A 16,343-nucleotide genomic window follows, 5' to 3' on the forward strand; every position below is an offset into this window, starting at 1 on the left:
GCTGTCTATAGTATTGACTAATATGAAATTCCAGGACCTATCGCTCGGGTTGGGCCCAATACGGTCTTGACGTCTTCGGCTGAGTTCTGGGAGTCGGTAAGCGACTCTCGGGGATTATCCCTTCTTATTCCAGGCGTTATTACGTTTATTCCAAAGAGAGTAATACTTATGCTGAGAGTCGATAGGTCAACATGAAGCCTAGCTACAAGCGGTCCAAGTGGTTCTACAATGCGGCTCGGTTCGACTGGCGCCACGATAACTGTTTCACCATGATCGACGTTGAGCAACATGACGCGAGGAGAAAAGAAGATGGCACCTGGAGTAAGCAAAACTCTTCCCCCTTTATTTTCCCTCTTATCGGATATCGACGGTCGTGCAGCTAAACTTTCTGTCTTTAGTTATCTGGTAGAGAAAACCTCGAGCACGAGCGCGATGTTGACACATGTGTCGTTAAACTCATCCATCTCATCGGCTCCTATGCCGACAACCGCAAAAACGGCGCCTTCGACCTCGCCAACAAGCTCCAGTTTCTGACTCTGGACGTCATCGGTCTCGTGGGCTTCGGAAAGTCCTTTGGGTTGCTCGACATGGACGCCGATCCCCATGACTTTGGTAAGGGGTTGATCGAGGCAGAATTTATGCTTTTTATTGCTCTTTTCTGTCAATAAGAGACAAATGCTGTCCTTATATGTTGGTAGTTCGCTCCACGGAGGAGGGCCTCCACCGCGTCAATAAGTTGATGGCCCTGGGCGTGAGCTGGATTAATTGAGTCCCGTTCCTTGGGCCATCGGCGCAACCCGACGCGGAGAAGGCGACGGGGTTCGAAAAGATGCTGACGACGAGCTCGGACATTGTCGCGGCGCGGGAGAAGGCGTTCCGTAAGAACCTGGAGTCCAGCGGCAACAAGACGGCGGAGCGAGCCGACATGTTGGCGTCCTTCATGCGCAACGGACTGCTCGGCGACGAGCTCAAGACCGAGTCGCTGCTACAGATCGTCGCCGGCTCAGACACGACGGCGGGATCGCTGCGCGGGACCATGCTCTACATCATGACGCACCCGCGCGTGTGCCGCGCCCTGCAGACCGAGATTGACGCCGCCGTGCGCGACGGCAAGGCGCCCGGCGACGAGGTCATCCCCTACGCCCAGACCAAGTCGCTGCCGTACCTGCAGGCCGTCGTGCGCGAGGGCATCCGCATCTTCCCGCCGCTGACGGACCCGCTCGCCCGTGACGTGCCGCCGGGCGGGGACACGGTCATGATCGACGGCCGCCAGGAGGTCTTCCTCCCGGCTGGCGTCAGCGTGATCCCGAGCTGGACCGCCATGCACCGGGACCGAGCGCTCTACGGCGAGGACGCGGACCTGTTCCGGCACGGGCGCTGGCTCGAGAGCGAGCAGCCCGATGCGGATCGCCTGCGGCCATGCGGCGGACCAACGACCTGATGTTCGGCCACGGCAAGTACACCTGCCTGGGCAAGCCGGTGGCTCTGATCGAGGTCCACAAGACCGTATTTGAGGTACGTTTGCAACTTGAGCCGCCCCTATCCTATTGGTCTGAAGCTTGGTATCTTTTCTTCTTCTTTCCCCTCTCCTGGCAGGCACATATCGTAACCGACCTTGGATACAAATGGAAATTAGCTGATTCGGCATTTCGAATGGGGTCTCGTGAACCCAGTCAAGCCGTGGAAGGCTGCCAGTCTTATGGGGCTATGGTCTATCAAAGACATGTACGTCCAGGCTGCTAGGCGACTACCATCTGAAGCATGAGTGAATTTGTATGAGACAGGACGTTATTTTGTGCAAAGGGGGTTTAGCAGCCATCAGGCGCGCCAGTCAGATTCGGGGACGACATCATGATATGGCAGTATAGGCAGATTGACATCCAGGGTAAGGGGGAAAGGGGGGTAACGCTGGTATCGCAGCCATCAAGGGGTTTTTAAGATACAGATTGGACACAACTAATCCAAGGATGCTTCCTACCTTTGTTCCAATTACGTTCTAGGAAAAAGGCATGGCTAAGTGAGAAATAAGTTCAAGAGGTTCAGACACATGATATCACAGGCGTTCCCACGAATTCGCTCACACTATTACCCCCTTCTCTAATTCCCTCGACTCCGAACTAGAGGCATAGGCCCGCAATTATCAAACAAATATACAACTTAGGTGCAGCCTACTCGGTTCTGGGGTTACTCATTGCTCATATGCCACACATACGGCGAAGAGTGAAAAAGAGCATTAAAGCAGTTGCGGGGGAAAAAAGCAAGATAACTCAAGAGGGTAATAATATTAGGATCTCAAGGGTTTAAAAGGTACCGCAGTGGGTTTCATATGGGCCTGCTCTTTGAATGGTCGTGATAAACCAACAAATACATCAAAATTGAAGTCCAGGTGGTGCCTCGCGGCTCTTGCCGATGCTGAGGTTTTGGATGACCATAATCAAGAACATTATCCTGTTTGGCAGAATGTCAGACGAACGCCAAGTGCCTTTTCCATCGTACATAGGAGTGAATTCATGGCCGCCAAGATAAACATCTGATAGATGGCAAGGAGGTTGATTCTTGGCAAAAATCATATCAGTGAACCTGAAGGTGACTTTTGATCCAGTCTCGTACATAGAAAAGACCATCTCGATGGGCATGTCCCATTTCTAGATGTTGTATCATTCGATTATTCGTGTATCCAGAGAATTAGGAGACGGTTGACGCCTATGGTGATCGCACCCCTAACCCCTATTCCTACTTATTCGGTATAGACGCCAGTAACTGCTGCCCTTTCACGAATGCGTCGGGTTCTTGCGTTTGGGATTTCGATCCGAACAGTCTGCGTTTGCCAAGAACGGCGCAACTAACTACCTCACACGTTTTTTATATTATCTATCACGTAGTCAGCAACAACACCGTCATATTTGTAAGCAAAAAAAGCAGTCACTCCTGACGCTGATCATCCGGATCTCCACTTCTTCTGAGACTCTGTCAAAACACTGCAAACCATGCTCTTGACATCATCATGCTGGTCTCAAGAACGATCCACCTACATGCGAATCCGATCGCCCCTTGATGGACTGATCTTGTTTAATTATGATCACTTATGTGGGCATCCTTATCAAGGTGAGATACTCGCCGTTGTTATGTATATTATCACGCGTTATATTACCATCGGCATATAGCGAACTACTAAAGATAGCCGCCATCTCCACTACCTGAATCGTGACGCTCTAAGCAAAGGGTCTAGAAGAACTGGGGTAGATGAAGCGACTCATGAAACCGGTAGGCGGTAGATTAAAGGAATCTGTCAACGTCTCATGATAGGCACGGTCGGGTGCTAGGAAAACCGAACCGTTGGGCTAGCAATTACATAGACGCCGGGCGCAGAACCGGGTGGAGGGGGTAATAAGGCTTATCCTGGGAGTCTGGGGCAGACAAGGGCAGATAAGGGCAGACAAGGGCAGATAAGAGCAGATAGTCTTTGGAAGGCTGATCACCCCTCCTCTGATTTGCTCGGCTTGGCTTCGGTGATCTAACAGTTAACTCGAGCCAAGTCGGGTGTTTGGACTAAATCGACTAAATGCTGCTCCGTCCCATCTCCACGTTGCTGTCGTTACAGAGACAGGCGCGCACTAGCAAATCCCGTCGTGGATTGATCGATACCTCCACAGTTTGGCCCTTGTGTTTTGTGTCTGGTTTATTGAAGCTACCAGTATCATCGATCTCAATCCACGGGTAAACACAAGGCAGGAGAAGATGGGATGCGCAGCTGACCACTTGTCACGCAAACACGGGACGGATCACGGAGAAAGGCTATGACGACACAATAGCGCCAAGCTGACATCAACGTCCCGCAAAATTACGACGTACTTGAGACCGGACGACGGCTGCGCCTCACATGAAGTTTGTGAGAACATCAGAAAACCTGCCATGCCATCTTATCTGCGTCGGTGTCGAGGGCCGACGTTTCTGAGTCTCAGCCGTCTGGAGTGTCACTGTGTCACTGTGTCAGGCGGGCAGGTTATTTTTCTCTTCCCCCACACTCTACTTCTCACCCACATGCAACGTAGTATTTGCGATGTTAGCCGTCCCACGTCTGAACCAGACTAGTCGGGTGACGGGCTTTGCAACTGGGCTTGCTTAGCGCGCTGCCGGACCCGACGACGGACTTTGTTGTTCCTGGCGGCCGAATCATGGAGATCAGGAAGCCCAACCTAGCCCATCTGCCTTACTCAACAAGACAGGCATACGGAAAACAAATGAGGAAACAAAGCGGCAGAAAATCAAGGCAAGGCATGGCATTCATCCCCTCGGTATTGCCTAACAAACCATAGCACGTTGGAGAGGCCAGCAATGCGAGATATCAGATAGACTTCGGGGCGGCATTGAGCTGCATATGGGTCTTCAGGGGCTGTGAGTTCTTTTTTCGGCGCTGGCTATGCTCTTTACAGCCCCCGACGAGCAGATTGGAAGAAGGGACCATCCCCGTCAGCAGGTCCTGGTCCATGTTTCATCCAGTCCGTCGCCTACTCAATAAAGTTCGAACTACGCCCTAGGTCCCTAGGGCTTTTAGCGGTGCTACGCTAGGTTCATGCCGGTTGACTGGCTACCCTGCATACCACGACGGCAATCAAGCCCCTTGGCCTCCGGCAACGCCATATGGCATCAATGCTAGTGGCCTGCGAGCGTTGTTGCTATGGCTTGTTTCATCGAAGGTAGAAAGGAAAAACGAGATTGCCCTACACAGTCCAAAACATAAATACCAACACTCCCCGCCGAGCTTTAGATAGAGTCTTCTTTTGCTCCTCAGCACCAGCTCCCAACTCATACTCTCTCTACCTCTCCTTTTCTGAAGCTTCCAATCTCCTTTTTTGTCATTTTCCTATCTTCCTTTCGCCGTTCTGCTCGCAACCAGCAACCGCGACAAGTCTCCTCCTACTTCACCTGTACGGAAAGACTTTCACGCAAACAGACGTCTTCTGTGTCACCTTTGCAACCTTTCAAAACAAAGACTCGCCCATATTCCTCCCTCAAGATGCCTCGCTCTCGCAACGACAGTGCCGCCAGCGTCAGCAGCGTTGGCAGCCAGGTGTCCTTCCAGCTGCCGACTGAGCTCTCTGTGCGGGATCCCATCGTCCGCCGCGCTACGCCTTTCCCCTTGTAAGTTTTACCTTTGCAACCTCTTGGAAAGAATTCCACAACAATAAGCTGACCAATCGCCATCACAGCAAGCATCAGAGATCCGAGTCTCAGGAACAACCCCGGATGGATCAGTGGCCCACCGTCCTGGCCAGCTTCCCGTCGCTCAGCAGCCGCAAGTAGAGTCTCCGACTTGACCACACGGGCCGCCGGGACCGGAAGCAGGCTATAGATATACGGTCGTCTTTTTTCGATTCTTGCCCGCCCTAGAGGCCCGTTTTACCTCTTCTTCGATCCTCTCTGGGAGACCTGTTTTTTCTCTTCTTGTCCTGGAGGACACACGCATACAAACTTCTTCACTTCACACATCCTTACTATACCCTCCAAAAGGGGCTTCACGATCACTATCACGACCTCAAATGACATGAGCCAGTATCGTTATTCACCACCATCACCACCAAAGCGGTTCACTCAAGCAAAATCATGGACATGTGCTTCTCGGGTGGATTTACGACTTGGGACTTTTTCGCGATGGTGTAACTTCATGCTTCACACCCACTACAAGGGGGGATGAGCTTGAAGACGACGCTCTTTTTTCTTTTTCTTCTTCTTCAACAACTTCCAAAACACCCCCATATATAGACACAAAAGTGCAATCGGCTTTTGTCACTTCTTTTCCCTTCTTCTCCACAGGCAACATTTTTTACTTCTCGGCTTGTACATTAGCTTCTTGAGTTGCATCATGAGAAAAATGCAAATATACCGGAAAAAAAGAAACCGAATTTGTATCTACGCAGAACCAGACACTCTCTTTCAGCAGGAAAAGACGAAAAATGAGGGGGATTCACCAGCTTCAGACATGGTTAGGAAACGGGGGATGGCATTACAACGCAGGCTTGCTAGGGCCTAGACAAAATTGTATCTTCGTTCAAGTGCTCTTTGGACGCTTGTTAGAATTATACAATGAGATTCACTTCATCTACCTATTCACCTTGCCTGTAATCCCTGAGATCGTTTCCACTCGAGCTGGTATCCTAATGAAACTGACATTCTTCCTACTTGTTCCAGTGTATATATACTTAAGTATGTTCGAGTGTATATCCAAACTTTACCAGGCTCTTGGGAACAGGTCAACGTAGAAACACATCCCATACCACATATATAAGCACTTATCTAAACCCACTTGGCCCATGGTAGAGGTCAAAATCAAGCCCACCCCCAGGTAGTAAGCCTCGCATCCTTTCCTATAGCCAATAGCCAAACAATGATAATTATGCATCATCGAGCACTAATGACGAAGTTGACGAAGTCCCCCCCTCTTCGTCGTATCAGCAGTATTCGAAGACAAAATTGACTTTGTCCGCCCCCGCAGTGGTGTCTCGAGCGCTCTCACCCCGGCTAGAGCTTTCACTTATAACACTTTCCAGTGTTGGGAAAACGGGAGGCTCAGTCACTTGCATAGTGATAGCCCCTGAATCTCCGAGACTGGCCAAAGCGGCACTGCCCGGTGACGTGCCAGGTAAAACAATTCTCTGCTGAGCTCTGGACTTCTCTTCACGCTTTCTGCGGTTCTCTGTCTGCTGTTCCTGGGCCAAGCTCGCATTCCTCTGACGATGCTGCTTGCACAACTCTTCTGTCTGTGCTGTGTGCTCGGTTAGCTCTACCCCCTGATGTCCTTCGTCTCTCTCAATCGACCTTTTTATGATGAAAGCTCTGGACGGACCTGAATACTCTAGAAACGTGCTTTGGTTTACCTGTGGTCAGTTTGCTTCTCCAGAAAGCAAAGGCGACTGGCGAAGAAGAAGCTAACATTTCTGAAAGGAGGGTGCTGCCAAAGATGATCCTGGAAGGAAGATCGGTGTGCACCAGGAAAGTACTTGTACTCTTCGAGTCGGGGCTATTCGATGACCATGTGAGATCGACCCGTCCTTGTGGGACCAAGTACTCCCCCCTTGGTCCAATATTGGTTTCCTCGGCCTCCATTGGCTCGACTTTGGGTCTCAACTCTTTGGTCATGCCTCGACGAATCCAGTCGTCGTGAGAGTTCAGATCAAAAGTTGCTTCGACTGTGGTTTCAGAGAGATCTTGGCAGTGTCAATACTGATAGGGAATTGGGCAGGCTCAGCGAGGAGAATGGGGGATTTCTTATTTTCTCCCAAAGAAAAGGCCCCGAATGCGTTTCGTGAGAATCCGGAGGCAGATACTTCAGTTTCAGGTAGCTGATATGGCTTGTTCTTCTGAGGATCGGCTGGAACTGCGCCGGGATCAGTCAACCCGGAGGGGCTGAGCTTTTCTGCTTGAGCTTGAAGGGTGGTCACTGATCTGTGAATTTCAGCCAAGCTGGTAGAGATTTGTTGAGATGCAGTATGGATTTCATGCGTTTGGATCTCGAGTATTCGAATTTTTGTTCTTATTTTTGGTCATACCTACCTACCAAAAGTTCGGACGCCAATAGGAGATATAATGACATTTGCGTCACATCCCAGCAGAGACGAATGTAGGTCTCGTACTCTGTGATGATGGCCTCAACTTCGTCCAATGGCTTGCGACTAATCAGCCTTCTCATCAAGTTTCTTCTCGAGAGACGTGCTGTGAGATCCATGATGCGTACACTGATGGTCTGAATTTCGTGAAAGAGATAAATATCGATTCCAGAGGATGGCGCTTGCGGTGCCGGCTCTCAGCCCAACTCCCGTAGAAGTACTCTACATTGGTAGAGTTTTGCCCGTTGAGTTGTAGACGCTTTCGAAGTTATAGTGCCATGGTCAAGAAATATGGTCAGCTCTTGAAGCCGATTCACCGCCATTGCATGGTGTATCTTTGGGCGTGGTTGACTGGAAACCCGGGAGAAATGTGAAGAAAGAGTTGCAGCCCAGGCCGCCTTACTGGCCGCCGCTGAACTGATAGGTGGTGGGGGAGGCTTGCGCTCTCGTTATGGATTGGGTAAGAACAAGGTGATTATGCAACGCCCCTGTTCAACGCAGTTCAGCCTGATGTGGTAAATATGCCAATCTACGGCTTTCTTGTGGCTAGTCTTGTTGATTTGACTGAAAAACCAGACCATTATTCTGACTGCGTAAAAGAATATGGCAACTTGTGCGCATCCAGACCAACATCGCGCAGCGATCCCCCCTCAAGCCGCGGCAACCGACGCAGAGCTGAGTGACCCGGCAACGGCTGATCGGCAGCACGAGCAGACAGGAGTGGCGCCCGATGGGCCAAGTGAAGCTATGCAACCTTTCCCATCGGGCCCATACTTCCATTCTACTCCAGCTGCTGGAGAGCGGATAGGCTACTCCCTACTCGCTGATTTCGTCTCGAGATCGCCCGAGAATGCCATATATAGAAAGTTTGGCTTGCTCAATGCGATAAACTTGCTTCGCTTGCAGGCGGAACTGGTGGATCTGGAGCAGCAGCTCGAAGATATGTGGAACTTGGACCGTACGGCTTCGACCGGAAGCGAGAACAACAATCGTGACGCGGAGGAACCGCCGCCTCTATGGGTTAGACTTTTGGCATATGCGCAAATGCAAGGAAGAGGGCAAGGACTCTATACAGCTGGTCTTGCTAGAGGACATTGGTTCAAAGCTAGATGAGTATAGTAACCATCCTCAACCTAAGAAGACCAGCCTGGTGGGGAGCTAAGATGGTCTACAGACAGAGCGCTCCAGCAGGTCTTGACAATAGAGAATGCCAAGCGTCCATAGCGCGCCGACCACAAGTTCCTAGAACAATGGCTTCGCAGCAAGAAATTTCTTCGGGGGGACGAAAGCGACACGTGGAGTACAAGAGTTCAGAACCCAGACGACTTCATCGCTATCAGACAGCCCCCTGACAAGATGACTTCGATGCTGAGCGGGAAATTCCTGGACATATACGACATGGTGTTCGGAGCACGACGCGAGGTTAGTTCCCCTCATCTATCCTACGAAATTCAGAGTTATTACGCTCTGATATTTTTCTCATCCACCCTGGCCACTCAAGTTACATCCAATAAAGTTGCCAATGGGGGAAGTCACAGGGATTTAGCAAATATTATATGCCATATGTCTGCTAGAGACTGCCTGTTATTCCAGACTTATACGTTGTACTTTCGCTATGAATGGTTCCCTCATCACTAGCCCCCTTTCCAGCAGCCCCTTAATATATATAATCCTGACTGATCAAACCCCCCTCCCCCTCAAATCCCTTCTCCCAACGCCCTTAGTCATAATCCCTCGTTCTAACTCAGCACGAGCAACTAGACCATAGACAACCACGCCCGCGCCTACAGCCCCCGCACTGTATCGCGCGTCGGGTCCGCCGCCGTAGCCGCGCTGTCGTCGACACTGCCGACGTTGGCCATCCTGGTGCTGTACTACGTGGAGGACATGGTGAAGCGCCTGGGGCTGTCATCCTCTTCAACACGCTCTTTGCCGTCGCCCTGGCCGTCTTCACCGACGCCAAGAAGGTCGAAATCTTCTCCGCCACCGCCGCCTTCGCCGCAGTCGAGGTCATCTACATCGGGAGCACCTCGTCCAACGGCGGCAGCGGCAGCGGCAGCGGCAGCGGCAGCTAGATGCACACAAGTACTCAGTCAGGGTTCGATATCAAACGATTCCATCGTCATTAAAATCTCAATTACAGAAGTATATCTATGCATTAAAACACCCAGTCCATCCGTGCTTGTTCAGTCCCTCCTGCAAGGTGTTGGTGCAGGAAACGAAGGCTTCCTCGTGCGTTCCCGCTCGCGTAGTATCCTGGGCTTTCCTGTCCATCGCGGTAACCAAATCATGGTTCGCCGCGTCAGTGTACCGGCTGAGAACATTTCTGTATTGCCCCCAAAGTCAGTGCGATGCCAAACAGGTGGGGGAATGAGAGGAGAATGGTTGACTCACAGTCAGTAGTCCACATTCTTGTTCCCGAAAGATATCATCGTCTGCCTCTGTGCCTTGCATGGTGTGTGCCCCAACCGTGTTGCCGTTTCCCACTGCTGAAGAAAAAAAAGGGGTTAGTATAAAGATGGCGGGAGAAGGGCCTCAAGATTGTATATGGATTTGGTTACGTACCTGTAAACCACTTATGCGGGTGCAATGGGGTCTGCAGCTCCTTCATCAACTTGCCTCCCCTGACGCTGCTCAAGTCGATGACGATGCCTTCCTGGCCGATGGTCGACCATGAGCTATGGCCGCCGGAAGCAGAGACGAAAGGGATGCCGGCCTGGATAGCGCCCTGGACAGTAGCCACGATGTCTCGCTCCTCCGCCGGCTGAACGATGGTATAGGGTACGCTTACGTCCAGGTTGGACCAGCGCTTCATCGAAGCCTGGAAGTCGGGAGCCTCCGGGCCCAGCAGGATCCTGGCGCCTATGGAAAGCTTGCCCGTGAGGGAGGTAATGAAGTCATCCATGTCGGCTTTGGGTAATGGATCTGTTGACGATGGTAGGAAGTGAGTGAGTGGATGTGATGTGCATGAAAGCGACGATCAGGGGAAATGTCACGCATATTTAAGTGATTCAGCGAACTTGAACTTGAGCAACGATGCTGACGGGAGAGCAACAATTGCTTCCTCCTCCCACAACTACTGCAACTACTCCTACGATAACAACGACATAATCTGTATCACATGGCTGCCGCTCCTCCGCCAACATACTTACTGTAATGTCCAAAGCCTTCCAACTTGGGCAATCCTCGTGAAGTACAATAAGCGCCAAGTAAATAGATCTATGCACTTGGTGCCAATCAGGCCCCCCAAACCTCCGGTCAGCTCCACGCCCGTCATCAATCCTTCACATGCAATCGAGATATATAAGTATACACGCTTTTGGTAATCGGGCGCCTGCACACCCTCAGCCCTGTAATCTTATAAGCCACGTGCATGTAATCCGGATATATATAACTGGTAGTCAGGTCCCTCCACCCCACCCCCGGCGGCCGGCCTCCGTGCCGTATTCCCCTTCACGCCGAAAGCGACGATGAAAAGTTATTCCACCGTTCATGTGGTTCCGCCGCGGACCCTCTTCGTGATAACCCTCGGATTCGGAGGTCGCGATGGGGGGAATGGGGGAAAGAAAAGTACCATGTCAGCGCTCCATTGACCATTCGGTTTCGGATTCAGATTGAACTAAAAATGGTTAAGACATCTTCTCGTACTGTAAGCTTCCATGATGAGTGGCTTGGCAGCGTGCCCCAATGAGCGAAGACTTCAGCTTGAATCCCGACACGATTGACTAAATGGGCCATCTGCCGAACCACCCTTTCCGAGTGATGAACTGCGTTGGCACGGGATAGCACACCCCAGAACACACGCTCGTACGACCACAGACGATCGGGGCCCGTCGTTGATCAAGTGCTCTTGTTGCAGCTTCGGGGTCGGAATCCTGCGATCCTGCACTGTTACTCACTTTAGAACCTCCCAGATGCTGACGCCGACCCCCTTCACGAATAAGCTGGCTGAACAATGCTATCGGGTAGCGCATCCTTCACATCGAGAGTTAGTCAATATGAATGCATCTACCTTCTCCGGGGGGTCACTGAGGGAATGGCCATACATTTTGGCAGAGGGCCTAGACTCATGAACCAAGTCGCCGATGTGAAGGATCTCAAGGGCTCGGCCGTAGGGATGATATCAACTGGTCTTTAGTCAAGACAGCAATGCATTGAAGGATCTAGTTACCATCAGTGCCACCCAGACTGTAGGACCCTCCCTTCCAGAGTCCTACCTGAATGGGCTCAACCAGAATGTCATGGTCCAGCCACGAACCTGACGCGCATGACAAAGTATCGCTCTATCGATTCCCAACCTGAGTTTCACGCGGCAAGTCGAAAGTGGGTAACGCTGTGAGGTATCGTGACGCTTCGATTACTTTACCATTGAGATAGGGGGTCGGGACGCAGTAGGCGGGCGAAGTGGCCTACGAACTGTCATGGTAGGGATATTGGGGATTGAGCAGCAGTATCGCGCTCACTTCGTGCAGTGCCCGAAAGGCTTATGCCCAAGGCGACGCGATACTGGGTGAATCGGTCGCTGGAGAAGGCGGTGCCGAGCTCAGCGACGATGCCCCCAAGGTCTGTACGCCGAGCGGGAGCGTGTTGACGTGACCTATCCTTGCGTGTAGTGGCGCGCCTTCCGCCGGTTTTGGGGTACATCGGTGTCCAACTCATCAGGAGCAAATCATGCGTAGAGGCGGCCGGCAGCGCCGTGCTCAGTAGCGGGAAGACACAACAGGTGCAGATGGTGGCTGGACCAGAACCTGAGTCGCGGCGCCATGACATCTATCATGTCGCACAAACCTCCTTTCCTGTTACTTCATATTACATTTCAGAGAAATGTGCTGGCATCTTGGTCGTACACATAATCTCTCGATAACAGGCGAGCCGTCGTGTTCTATTCGAATGCGGCAACACCCGTCGTTTGCTTTTCGCAAACATCACAACAGGTGTCCAAGTTTGCGTGTCATTTGGATGCCTAATATGCCAACATCGTGGAACATTGATTCATTAATGATGAGACCGGTCTACGGGGTGTAGGGGAGCGCCTGTGGACTGAATGACGCTCAAGGGGAATATCAGTCCTCATTTACAAGTAGCAGGTCCATGAGCCAGGTGCCCTACGTACATATCTTTCTAAACCCCCAGTCCAGCTTGGCCATGGCCATTAACGTCATCATCGCCCCTAACGAACGCAGTCCGCGATCTCTATTTTGGCCATCTTTGCCTGCACTTCCGCCCCTGTCGAGGATTGTATGAGGGCATGGATGTATTATACCTTGCGCGACGACGATTAAGCAGGGCTATATGTCACCGTCAACTACGAAGTCTGGGACCACGGCCAATGTGTTTGCAACGGCACAGACTTGAACGAGTCGAAATTCCCTTCCCCTTACATCTCCAACTTGAACTCCCAGGAAGCGTGCTTGGCAAACAGCTTCTCCATTGGCCTCGTCCCCAGCGGTGGTTCATCTCGAGCACTCTTCTCCAATAGTAAGACTCATTTCATGGCTTGTAAAAGGTTATGGCTTTAATACCGACGCAGCTAATCCGTCTCAACCCAGATTTGCCTATGTATTGTATGTTGGAGCTCAACGACCTCAACGGTGGAGAATTCGGGGTCGCGTCTGAATGTGGATGTACTAATGGCTCTTGCACATCAACCTGTCTGGAATGGGAGATGTGCTTCAATAGCGAGCAACAGGATTGCGAAGATCCCCTATGCAATCTGTGCGGATTGGGTAGTACCGGCTGTCCACAGTACTGATACGTCGGTCACCTGTGAAGCTTGGCTATGACATCAATTCCCTAGGCTACCTTCACTTTAACAATGATTGCCCACCCACTCAGACTTTCAAGAAGACCCATCGGGCTCTTGCACCTGAAAGCCACCTTCTCTGCTGTGACATCCATTTTAGCGGCTTCACGGCGCGGCCTGTAGAAGACAGGTCCTGTCGCGCCCGCTACGTCGCCCCCAGCTACAGTGCCTCTTGGTCCTCCTTCCACCGGCGATGCCGCAGAATGTGTAGATGTGATCATCTCTGTGCTCGCGTTATTCTTGCGTCTTCCGGAGCCCCAGCCCCAGCCTCTGCTTTCTTCTGGGCCGGGATCTGGTGTTCTACAGCTTGCTGTACGGAGCTCGTGGGCTCCGCTTGTGTGACTCTGAGACCTTCTGGCAGCTCGATATAAGACGCAAGGCGGCGTGCCATGCCCTCGTCCTGAAACCGAAAGCTGGTGTTGTCAGGCGACGAGAATGCCTCAAACCGTCCCCAGTCATCAAACTCGCCACCTTCAGCCCAAGACTGATCTGCTGATTCTGTAGACTTGAACATATCTGGATTCTTGCGATCTCCGCCTTTTTCATTTTCATCTTGGTTGAGTTTCTACTGGCACCAGACGGCCTATCTCGCCGCGGCGCTTCAATTCGTCCGTCTCGCCCCAGGTGGCCGTTTCAGGCACTGCGGGCGCGGGTACAATGGCCAGGACTGCTACGAAGGGTGTGAAGCTCTGTTCTCCCAACTTATCGAGGCATTCTAGGGTCTTTTGGTTTATATGATCCGCCAGCCATGCATCAGTCTCAACTTGCTGCAGATCTCGTAGTTGACGGTTTTGTCGAATGCGGTCTGGGACTGCGATGAGATGTGCATGCAGTTCCGACGCCCAGGAAGTGGGATCAGCCTGTCTAGATGGTGTGAGGCTTTCGCCAGGAGTAGCAGAGTAGGGAGGTGGTAGTTCCTCTTCCCCGTGGTAAGTTGCTTCGCCATGCTGCTCCAAAGGGTGTAAACACGACTCCAACGGCCAGAAACAAGAAGCTGGGCAATTTCCGTGGACAAATTTTAATTAGCTAAGTTAAAAAAGTCCTTCGATGATCGCAACGATGAGGCGGCAGATCAACGTATTAGAGAATTTTCTCGTCGCACCGGAGCAACGGGGATAACGCCACCTCGAGAGAGCTCAGAAGATTATTGTGCCTTCGAGAATATTTCTGATCTGGAATTTAGTAGTTCCTCCATAAAGGTACGATAACGAACAACTCATGTGACCTTCCAGAAACACACGCAGATGCGCTGTTTGCAGCTACCTTATCGGTGTTGGTGCCGGATCGGAGGTTCAAGTACAGCCACGGAATGACCGAAACGCAATAAGTAGGCCTGGAGCTGGTGACGTCGTTCCTCTGGGAAAGCCGGCTTCTGGGGATAGTTCAGGTCGTTGAAACTGTTGCTTTGACGCACAACGCGCAAGTACTTGTAGTAGAGGTGAGCAATATCGCAGGAAGTTTGTGTATCTGCCTACCAGTTTGCCTTCTTGTAAACCACGTGCAAACTAAAAGCAATCAGACAAGCCGCATAGCCGGGTAATAAACCAATCAGAGGGAAGCTGGACTCTCGATTCTTATCATCGGCCGCATTAGGACTCTCGATTCTTATCATCGGCCGCATTAGGACTCTCGGTTGGTGGCTGTGCCTACTGGCGAGTCTTGGCCGTCGACCGGGCACCCCACACGGTACCGAGGCTTTGTTCCCCAGCAGGAGCGTCCGGATTCAAGTCAACCTTGAGGTGTGGCTTATCTCGCATCGGAGAATGTCAGATAAAGTAGTGCATAGTAAGCCTGCAGGCACAGCAGTGGAGGCAGGAACTGGCGGAGAGTATGCCCGGAGTATGTAGCATTCCCATCTTATGCGAAATTCACCACAATCAATCGTATCGATCTGCTAAGTCGCCTATGCAGAGTTGGCAGGTCCGGATCGCCGAGCTCGCTTGCTTCGCCCAGTGGGGAGAGTTCCTCCGACCATGCCACAGACCGTACGAGTTGGAGATAGCTACGCCGTACTTGATGTGGGGCCGAGCTGACCCAAGATCAACTTCGCCGGGAAGCGACGACCGAAGCGATGCCACTTGCCATGGCATTGATGCAAGGCAGGAAGCGATTCCTGATATTGATGGTTGGGCAGAAATGAATAACATGACCTGATACGATGCTGACTAGATGCCCTACAACAACGAACGTATGTGGCAAGATTGCAGTGCCTCTTTAAACGAAGGAATTGACTTTCATCTACATGATGTATAGACCAGATAAAGAAACACATTGATCAGTGTTAGGTATTCTCAATATTGAACATCTCAGCTGCCTGAGTAGAATGCAGCTGGAGAAAGGCCTGTTGAAAGCTTCGGTGCAGTTGGCGGCTGCCGTGTTACCCATGGAACGAGGGAAATACCAATACCAAAGTTGTTAGTATCGAAGTGGGTCCCAGCTGCAGCTGCAGGGTCCGGTGGGGAATAGTGGGGAAGATCTCATCGCTAGAAGGTCTCCAGACGGAAAGAACGGGGCAATCCGGAACAGCAAATTCAATATCAAAAGTCAACACAATCAGGCAGGCATTCTGAGAGAGCCTTGTGACCACAGCATAGCCCCAAGTCCGGGTGAGGCTGAAATATGATTTTCGATACTTCGTCCAATAGGCCAGATGTTTATCCATATGGCCTGTCTTTCAGGAACTAGGCGTATCAACGAGGGGGGGCGCAATGGTTGGCTGGACATGTCGATGTTGGCGTTGTGTCGGATATATAAGTCGGCTGCAATCCAGTTCCCTTTCTGCATTCCCACCAGAGCATATCGTAATATCAATGGAAACCAGACTCGTGACGAGAGAATCACGACGGCGAGTAACCAACACAACATTAACAGTACACATGTAGTCAGTGGCTACATCATACGTACTTACATCACATACAACCTGCTCTTTCCCGGCA

The 16,343-nt window shown here is 51.5% G+C and overlaps 6 protein-coding genes across 6 annotated transcripts; 3 read left to right on the forward strand and 3 right to left on the reverse strand.

The window, feature by feature from the left end:
• Positions 1-191: 191 nt before the first annotated feature.
• Positions 192-1,441, forward strand: PG994_001689 (uncharacterized protein; the record flags this gene model as incomplete). The annotated part of the gene is made up of 4 exons (XM_066853098.1): positions 192-321; positions 412-612; positions 699-751; positions 809-1,441. 4 exons carry the CDS (start codon positions 192-194, stop codon positions 1,439-1,441), a joined length of 1,017 nt encoding a protein of 338 aa, XP_066721239.1.
• Positions 1,442-5,017: 3,576 nt separating this feature from the next.
• Positions 5,018-5,304, forward strand: PG994_001690 (uncharacterized protein; the record flags this gene model as incomplete). Its single annotated transcript, XM_066853099.1, has 2 exons — positions 5,018-5,142; positions 5,211-5,304. The coding sequence occupies 2 exons, from the start codon at positions 5,018-5,020 to the stop codon at positions 5,302-5,304; spliced, it is 219 nt and encodes a 72-aa protein (XP_066721240.1).
• Positions 5,305-6,449: 1,145 nt separating this feature from the next.
• PG994_001691 (uncharacterized protein) lies at positions 6,450-7,723 on the reverse strand (the record flags this gene model as incomplete). The annotated part of the gene is made up of 4 exons (XM_066853100.1): positions 6,450-6,763; positions 6,876-7,181; positions 7,223-7,443; positions 7,548-7,723. The coding sequence occupies 4 exons, from the start codon at positions 7,721-7,723 to the stop codon at positions 6,450-6,452; spliced, it is 1,017 nt and encodes a 338-aa protein (XP_066721241.1).
• Positions 7,724-8,207: 484 nt separating this feature from the next.
• On the forward strand, positions 8,208-9,679 carry PG994_001692 (uncharacterized protein; the record flags this gene model as incomplete). Its single annotated transcript, XM_066853101.1, has 3 exons — positions 8,208-8,624; positions 8,829-9,026; positions 9,395-9,679. The coding sequence occupies 3 exons, from the start codon at positions 8,208-8,210 to the stop codon at positions 9,677-9,679; spliced, it is 900 nt and encodes a 299-aa protein (XP_066721242.1).
• A 482-nt stretch (positions 9,680-10,161) lies between these two features.
• On the reverse strand, positions 10,162-10,509 carry PG994_001693 (FAD binding domain-containing protein; the record flags this gene model as incomplete). The annotated part of the gene is made up of 1 exon (XM_066853102.1): positions 10,162-10,509. The coding sequence occupies one exon, from the start codon at positions 10,507-10,509 to the stop codon at positions 10,162-10,164; it is 348 nt and encodes a 115-aa protein (XP_066721243.1).
• Positions 10,510-13,397: 2,888 nt separating this feature from the next.
• Positions 13,398-13,921, reverse strand: PG994_001694 (uncharacterized protein; the record flags this gene model as incomplete). Its single annotated transcript, XM_066853103.1, has 2 exons — positions 13,398-13,699; positions 13,759-13,921. The coding sequence occupies 2 exons, from the start codon at positions 13,919-13,921 to the stop codon at positions 13,398-13,400; spliced, it is 465 nt and encodes a 154-aa protein (XP_066721244.1).
• Positions 13,922-16,343: the final 2,422 nt, after the last annotated feature.

This window comes from Apiospora phragmitis (assembly GCF_038363925.1).
Source record: "Apiospora phragmitis strain CBS 135458 chromosome Unknown utg000002l:1.0-5516284.0:1.0-5523493.0, whole genome shotgun sequence".
NCBI classification, from domain to species: Eukaryota; Fungi; Ascomycota; class Sordariomycetes; order Amphisphaeriales; family Apiosporaceae; genus Apiospora; species Apiospora phragmitis.